General features: G+C 39.6%; 1 protein-coding gene across 3 annotated transcripts in view; it reads left to right on the forward strand.

Moving 5' to 3' along the window:
* The window catches only part of ATP11B (ATPase phospholipid transporting 11B (putative)), a 245,491-nt gene extending 236,874 nt beyond the window's left edge, over positions 1-8,617 (forward strand). For all 3 annotated transcript variants that reach the window (XM_073626287.1, XM_073626283.1, XM_073626286.1), the window contains one exon: positions 6,005-8,617. Coding sequence is in view for 2 of the 3 variants with exons in the window: in XM_073626283.1 (XP_073482384.1) it covers positions 6,005-6,086 (82 nt within the window). In the remaining variant the exon portion in view is untranslated. The remainder of the gene's footprint in view (positions 1-6,004) is intronic.
* Positions 8,618-9,166: the final 549 nt, after the last annotated feature.

Here is a 9,166-nt window from a genome sequence, read left to right on the forward strand (position 1 = left end):
TAAGGATCTCCTGTCATTACTATCACTAATCAACAGTGTTTGTTCCTAATTTTAATTTAAAAGATAAATGTTGCCATGTATGGCTGTTCTCCTGTAAGTGATGTGTGCAGACAAATATACACTAAATTACCAAAAGTAGGAGGACGCCTGCCTTTACGTGCACATGAACTTTAATGGCATCCCAGCGTATAGGGTTCAATATTGAGTTAGCCCACCCTTTGCAGCAATAACAGCTTCAACTCTTCTGGGAAGGCTGTCCACAAGCTTTAGGAGTGTGTCTATGTGAATGTTTGACCATTCTTCCAGGAGCGCATATGTGAGGTCAGGCACTGATGTGGTTGAGAAGACCTGGCTCGCAGTCTCTGCTGAAATTCATCCCAAAGGTGTTCTGTTGAGGTCAGGCAAGTCAAGTTCCTCCACCCCAAACTCGCTCATCCATGTCTTTATGGACCTTGCTTTGTGTACTGGTCCAAATCATTTGGTGGAGGGGGGATTATGGTGTGGGGTTGTTTTTCAGGTGTTGGGTTTGGCCCCTTAGTTCCAGTGAAGGGAACCCTTAAGGCTTCAGCATACCAAGACATTTTGGACAATTTCATGCTCCCACCTTTGTGGGAACAGTTTTGAGATGGCCCCTTCCTGTTCCAACATGATTGTGCACAAAGCAAGGTCCATAAAGACATGGATGAGTGAGTTTGGGGTGGAAGAACTTATCTGGCCTACACAAAGACCTGACCTCAAACCAATAGAACACCTTTGGGATGAATTTGAGCGGAGACTGCGAACCAGGCTTTCTCGTCCACATTTGTGCCTGACCTCACAAATGCACTTCTGAAAGAATGGTCAAACATTCCCATAGACATACTCCTAAACATTGTGGACAGCCTTTATATAGCTGTAAAGGGTGGGCCAACTCAATGTTGAACCCTATGGGCTGAGATGCCATTAAAGTTTGTGTGTGTAAAGGCAGGCGTCCCAATACTTTTGGTAATATAGTGTATGTCTCTTTGGCACCGGAGATATCAAGAGCCAGTTTTCTGTAAAAACGTCAGGTTTAGGCAGTGGACACAGACATTTAAAATATAGGCTATATCTAGATGCTCAAGCTCAGGATAGTGCACTTGTAAGCACGAAATGCAAAACCTAAAAGATTAGAGCACTAGTTTCAGATAGGAATGCTGATACTAAATTACGCATTGTATACACCACCTTTATTTTGTTATTTTCTATACCCATTGGCACATAATCCATAATAGCTGTGCTTCATTCTTAAGGAAGCAAGTATTGTAGCATAATAGTTTTACAACCTCTCCTGAACATCCGTTTAAAAACGTCCATTTTGCCCTGTTTACATGCCACGTTTGAGTTTTAGAAGCATTTTTTTTCCAAATAGTCAAGAATTAAAAATGCCTGTAAAAGAAACATGGCTAAACGCGATTTACAGGGGTTTGGTATTTCAAATGCCTCTGAACATCCGCCCTGAATGCATTTTTTTTGCTTTCCAAAAAAATGCTAACCTCAACTGCCTAGAAACGACCCTGTATACATGTACTGATAGAGGAGAGTTCAGAAGGATCTAAAAAAAATGCCCAACTGCTCCTAAACGTCCGTTTACCAGCAGCAGATACATGAAGCCTAAAAGCAATAATATTATAGTAAAAGCAGTCCTGTAGTTGAATGTTTTTCAGATGGCAATACACAGATATCACTGTCCACCGCTCTATTGACCCAGTCCTAGTAGAATCCTATCTTTTTAAACACCTGCCAGGAGCCTTTTTTGAACGGTTTTTAAGTCATTTATTTGGCACCAGTCTGCAATAGAATCTATTCAGTAATACTAATAATCCAGCCATTTTCACAGAACCATAAGACTCTTAGTAAAATAGTAAAGAGTGAAAATGATCACAAATGCTAACCAGAAACCGCAGTACTCATAAATTTGCCTTTCAATCGATTGGAAAATTGAAGTGTATCACTTCTCTTCCATGTGCTCTCCATGTATTAATCTTAATGCAGCCAGAGAAGGCCTCACATTCTGCACAAGGTATCCTCTTTTCTGATATTCTGACCCTTCTTAGAAATCTGTATGTGTCGGGAGACTAAAGAATAATGGCATGTCTGTTTTGTTTTGTTTTTAATAGCATCTCCTGGCAGAGAGATTAATTCATTATTACAGATCATTCATGAAGTATTCAGACCCCCTTACTTTTTTCAATTATGTCTGACCACTTCAATACCGTGCACTTTTACCCCCTGACTGCCCAGGCCAATTTTCAGTGCTGTCACATTTTGCATGATAATTGCGCCGTCATGCAAGAATGTACCTTAGCTAAGTTTTTCTCATTTTGTTCACAACTAGAGATTTCTTTTGCTGGTGTTTAATCACCACTGGGTTTTTTATTTTTTGCTAACTAAATGAAAAAAGGCAGAACATTTTGAAAAAAAAACTAATTTTTCTTTATCCTGGGCACATGTATTTCTAGTATTTACTGATCGCTCTCCAAAGCCCTAAGCCCTGTGTCTTTCTGCTGCTCAATTCCTCTATTATCAGTATAACTTCTGAAAAGCTCTCCAAGATTAAGGCAGCTGGAAATTTGTGTCAGGGAGGGTGCTATAAGTAGATTAGCAGAGAGCTTGTCTATTCATAGCACAGCTCTGCAAGTTTCTTTGTTCCTCTACCTATGTGGAGGGAAGGTGTGTGCGCCTTTTCTCCAATCAGCTCTCACACAGTGTATGCCCAGACTGCCCTCCCACAGCTGAAACAGGAAGAACATTTTCTAACATGATCTGCACTTTCTAAAGAATAGAGAAAGCTGAAGACAGCAAGATATACATGTAAAACTTATGTAGGGATATTTATTTCATCTCTGTGTATCGTCTGAGGCTGTTCACTTTTCTTTTCAATTTTATTACTTTTTTTTTTTTAACTACACTCTGACCAGAGCAATATAATGTTACTATAGTGACATTGTACTACTCTGGGAAGTGATCAGAATTTTTTTCTTCTTTACACATTATGATTGTTTATAGCAGTGCATTACATTGCTATAAGCAAGATTTTTACTGAATGAAACTGATTCATTCAGTTTGTTGCGATTAGCTGTGATTGGTCAAAGCTAATCACATGGTGCCAATGAGTTGTGATTGGCCTGGTCTGTATCATGTGATCACAATAATCTATAACAGCTAGCAACACAATTGATGGCATGAAAGGAAGCCACCCATTGTTTACAACTGTCATGTGACCTGTTGTGATTGGTCACATGGTACCGTCAGCGAGCCAGTACACTGATCAGTCATCGGCTGTGTCCAGTGGACACAGCTGGTGACCGATCGCACCGCTGTGCGGCGCCTTCTGAGAGGACGTTATGTCGTCCACTCACAAGGATAAATGTCCCACCCGGCTGTCAATCTGCTATAGACTGGGAGGAAGGTGTTAAATTAATTTTTTTCTCAATCTACCCTCAGTACCCCATGATGACAAAGTCAAAACAGAGTTTTGGAAATGTCTGTGAATTTATTAAAAAGAAAAAACTGAAATATCACGTACTTAGATATTCAAACCCTTTACTCAGTACTTTGTTGAAGCACCTTTGGCAGCAATTAAAGCCTTGAGTCTTTTTTTGGGTATAATGCAACAAGCTATACACGCCTGGATTGGGGGATTTTCTGCCATTCTTCTTCACAAATCCTATCAAGCTCAGTCAGGTTGGATGGGGACCATCGGTGGACAGCCATTTTCACATCTCTCTAGAGATGTTCAGTAGGGTTCAAGTCACAGCCCAATCTGAGGTCCTGAGCGCTGTGGGACAGGTTTTCGTTGAGGATATCCCTGTAATTTGCTCCCTTCAGCTTTCTCTCAATCCTGACCATGTCCATGCTGCTGAATTACACCCCCACAGCATGATGCTCCCACCACTATGTGTCACTGTTGGAATGGTATTGGCAGGTGATGAGCAGTGCCTGGTTTCTTCTAGACATAGCTTTTAGTACTGAGGAAAAAATAGTTCAATCTTGGTTTCAGCAGACAAGAAAATCTTGGTCCTCAGTCTGAGTGTCATTCAGATGCTTTTTTTTGCAAACTCCAAGCAGGCTTTCATGTGTTTTGCACCAAGGAGAGGCTTCTGTCTAGCCACCCCGCCATAAAGCCTAGATTGATAGAGGGCTACAGTGATGGTTGTCCTTCTGTAACTTTGTCCCATCTCCGTCTCAACACGCTACTGCTTGCTGGGACACGGCGGCCATCTTTCTGGTGGGGGCGGCTGCACATATACAAAGCCATTTTTGTATGTCTCCAATGTAAGTGCAATTTTCACCATCCGGTCTGCTTCCATTAAGTGTATGAAGATTGATGGACTTCCTTTATACCATACTATACCTTATACATGCTGATGTAGCCCTTGTAATGAGAGTCCGCTAAATAGGGTAGGCGGCTGTATTGTTGGGTGCCAGTGACGGGTATCTATTGTGAACTGATCTACTGCCTACCACAGAGTGAACCACTATTGACTATTTTGTTCCTGGATTGAGTTTCTTTGGACTATTCAGTGCTGCACCTTAATTATTTATATATTGTCCCATATCCACACAGGATCTCTGGAGCTCAGTCAGAGTGACCATTGGGTTCTTGGTCACCTCTCTTACTAAGGCCCTTCTACCCCAATTGCTCAGTTTGGCCGGGCGACCAGCTCTTGGAATAGTCCGGGTTGTGCCAAACGTCTTTCGTTTGGGAGTGGAAGTTCCGTTGGCCTCATGGCTTTTGCTCTGATACAATATGCATTGTCAGCCGTGAGGCCTTTTATAGAAAGGTTTGTGTCTTTTTCAAATCATGTCCAATCAATTTAATTTACCACAGGTGGACTCCAATCAAGGTATAGAAACATCTCAGCAATGATCAAGAGAAATGGGGGCACCTGAGCTAAATTTCAAGTGTTGTTGCAAAGGGTCTGAATGCTTATGCCAATGTGATATTTCAGTTTTTGCTTTTTCATACATTTGCAAACATTTTTTTAAATTCTGTTTTCTCTTTGTCATTATGGGGTGCCTAGTGTAGGTTAATGAGGGGGAAATGAATTGAAATAACAGTAGTATCAGGCTGCAACATAGCACAATTTAAAAAAAAATTGAAGGGGGTCTGAATACTTTATGAATGTACTGTATATTGCTTAATCGGCTCACATAGTCCTAAAAGATTTTTGGGTTTTTTTAATGGAGTGTCTCTTTAATTTAAATGTTAATGAGGTAGGTCTCTATATTCCTTACCTTACCTTTTATTCCTTATAAAGCAGTGCTCCACGTGATTGCTAAATAAGTAAAACTGCGCACACAGTGGTATCAAAGTACAAATCTCTGAACTTTGGTGTAAATCAGATGTGTACAGTCAGAACATTTCATACCCTGCTTCATGTCTGGACTGTGAATAGGGGCAAAGAAAAGGCACACCATATGTACACATAAATAAAAGTACAGCCAAATATGCCAAACTTTACAAACCAAATGCAAGCTGATAATTCAGTGGGGATTTATACGACCCACATCCAGGCCAGTTGTCTGCACATTAGGTATAAATTAACCTTTGTATATAATTGGCTTGTGTGCTGGCATGTTAATGCTTGATGACCATGCTTTTACAGAAAAGTAATTACATTGACTTTTTATTCCAAAACACTGGATAATGGATCATTTATCCATAATGTTAAAGGGACACTCCGGTCAGGTTCTTTTAAGCCAGATGTCCCTGGATATTCCTAAGTAGAGTCTGGGGAACATCTAAAACATCAGACATGGCCAAATTAGAAATTTGAATGCTGCTGAGTTGTAAGTTTTCACATTCTCTTTTAAATTATGCACTTAGACATTTAATGAACATAGAACTGTTAATGTGTTTGCAGTATCCATGGTTTCTTTATGAGCGGAGAAGACCAGGAGACACTAAATAGCATTTTCGTTGATGTAAGAGGTTTCTAGTTTCCCATTGTTTTTTTTTTTTTTTTTTTTGTTGCTTTAGATCTTGGAGTGAATTGGATCCCTACTATACGAATGACAGAAGCATCTTGACTCTTTCGGCCATGGACTCAACGTCATGCTAAAAGGGCAGACCCCACTGGTTTAAATGCAATACCCGCTCTCCTGTATAGGGCCTTATTCATATTTATTGAACTTGAATATATTTTCTTACAGAAATAAACCTCAGCTAGATGTCACTTTTAAATTGGATCATTTCCTTTTATACATTATAAAGTTCAAAGAAGTACCATAGATAAATCAGGTTTTATCATGCCTGAGAAGGTGTTTTCAGTCCGTTGCATTTGCCTGCACTAAAAGAAAATGGAGCCTTGTTGGCATTTGTTTCATTCAATCACTATTTTATGAAATGTGTACCCTCATTTCTGTGATCAAATTAACTTTTAAACTGTGGTTCTCCAACTAATGAGCAATCCACCTCAATGTGCAATACAATGGTCTCAATGTATGTTGGCAGATGTACAGAATGTATGCTAAAAGTTTCCTTTTAAACCACAATTCCTGTAATTGACACCGGTAGTCTTATTTTTTGGTATTAAGTATAAAAACAATGGCTGTGTAACGTTGGCTCCATGTTTTATTTTGAACACAATATTTTGTTCACATTTCTTATAGAAAGAACAAGAAAGGTGTTTAAGATCAAAAAATCAATGTGGCATTTCTACCCAAGGTTTGACTTGTCTCTACAGATACGTAACCGTAAAGTTGTACTTCAGGAATTCAGCCACTTTGTAAAATGTGCTGACTTACTATGTCCAACAAAATGCATGCTACAGCTTCCACTGGGGTCACAGCTGCTTCAGTACAATATCTGGCAGTAGAGATTCCTCCATCCACACTGTTTAGCATGGATGAGGAATCGATTCGATCTCTTCTTGTTCAGCCTAGAAGCTGAATGAGAGAAATCTGAGTGTATGGCTAGCTTTACAGGTAAGTTGATTCTTGAAGAACAAGTCAAAAAGGGACAATTTCCAGCATGTAATTGCAGAGTCCTCTTCCTAATGTTTTGTGTATGGGTGTCTAATTTGACAAGCTGTTTACCAGTTGGAAAAGCCTCAAAAGTCATTCATAGGTAACTTGCACCTTTTTCGAGAAATGTCTTGCCTGTATCCAGCCAAGACCTTTTAAGCTGCATTCGGCCTCTGTTGACAAGTTTTAGGCATGTGTCAATGACATCAGGTTAAGATGCTTCTGAGATCATTTAGAATTGATTAACCAGTGCATTTGATCTGCAGTTATCCTCCTTCTGAACGGTTTTGAACTGCTTCAATTGTTTGTTTTTTATTATTCTCTCAGACTTGTGTGGGAATGCAAATCCCATTTAAAGTGAGCCAAAGCTTGTTGACACAAGTCCTCAAAGCCTTGTACACACTACGAGCCGCTATACTAACAATCCGATGTTAGTACAGCGATCTCCGCTGCTGTGCTATTGTGTTCTAACAGCCCCCCCGCTGTCAGAATGTTCCTGTGCCCTTGGCTAAGAGTGCTGAGCAGGAGCTGGTTGGCAGACCATTGTCTGTCATGACCTTTCGACAGAAGCCTGCCGTACGGGCCAGCTTCTGTCTGACCAGCTGTTGAACCAGCCAATGCCACCTGACATTCAGCCCATGTTTACTAAGCTTTCGTCATAGAAATATCATCGCAGTGGAATTTATGTTGGTTTGACTGCAGTAGCATAAAATTGTATTAACTACCTGGTTGCCATTATTTACTGCACTCTCCCAGGCTCATTGCTTTTTGCTGTTGCATTTTGCACTGCCTTTTTCAATAACCTCATCAGAATCCAAACAATCAGGGCCTTTTTGCACATGTGTTGTTGCAATGCACGCTAAAATGCACATGTTAATGCATGTTTGCCACAACATGTTCTACTTGCATTGATTAGGGGTACCATTCACTGTGAATTGCACCCTAATGCACTGTATGGTAGAGTGTGATGCACAGCAGTGCACCACAACATGCATACTGTGCATTGCGGTGTGCTATGTTTGGAAAGAAGAGTCTTGCACATTTCTTCATCTCTTGAGGTGCGTTGACAGCGCCTTTTGTATGGAATGGACTACCTTAACCACTCATGCCATAATGTGTGTTAACATACTGCAGCGGATTGCTGTAGTTTGAATGGGCCCACAAAGTGTTTATAAAATGTGCACATTTTTGGTACGGCTGTTGTTTATATACTAGACTTAATTTTCAATGAGAATACCCTTAAATGCTGATTAGTTCAGTGAGCAGTACGATGAGCAAAGTGCAGTAACAAATCAGAACTTACCAAATAGGTCTGACTAGTAAAACATGGATTGTTTTTTTTTTTTTTTTTTTTTTGAGTCAAAGAAGGAAAACATCCACTATTTATAGTTGTTAAAATGGCAGCTTTAAAAGACATCTCAACTATCAAGCATGTGGCTATTGCTCAGGTTGTGTATCTGGTATTGGCCTTGTGTATCTCAGGCAAATTTGTCTGTTTTGCAGGTTTTGTTTTTCTTCCCTAAATGTTTCACTTTTAATATATATCAAAGGAAAAAAATGTATTTCCAAAGACTAACCATGAAGTTTACTGTTTTATTATTTTATTAAAATGTTTACAGTTTAAAAATGTTTGTCTTCAGCGTATGTGTGCCTACTCAGATCTGAGGTTTTGCAACATAAATTATTTTTTGTGAATAAGTATGCATTTCGATGTTTGTATACATAATGCATATCTAAAAAGAACAAAAAAAGATAGTATTTCAGCTTACTGCTCCTTAGATGTGGTGGCTGCATTATTTTTCTTGACACTTTTTTTCCCCCTCTTATTTTAACCTGTGTAATGCTGTAATTATTGCACTTTAGGGTGACAACCGTTTTGAGCAACATTGTGTTAGGACAACATAACCCCTTCTCCTCTCTATAAACAACTCTATTTTGTAGTTTGTTGAGATAGCAGGGAAGAATGCTAAATGAAAACAGTCCAGAGGCAGAGAGCACAGAATGTTTTTTTTTTGTTTTTTTGTTTTTTGAGGGGTTTGCATTCGAACCGGTGTAAGAAAAAAATGTATTGTTAGAGGCTACGTACCCTTTAATTGTTCACAATTACAGGCTTAGGGCTAGGTTCACACTATCGCGTATGTTCATATGACTTATACTATACAGTAAGGGTTTTCAA

This window comes from Aquarana catesbeiana, linkage group LG04 (assembly GCF_042186555.1).
Source record: "Aquarana catesbeiana isolate 2022-GZ linkage group LG04, ASM4218655v1, whole genome shotgun sequence".
Taxonomy (NCBI): domain Eukaryota; kingdom Metazoa; phylum Chordata; class Amphibia; order Anura; family Ranidae; genus Aquarana; species Aquarana catesbeiana.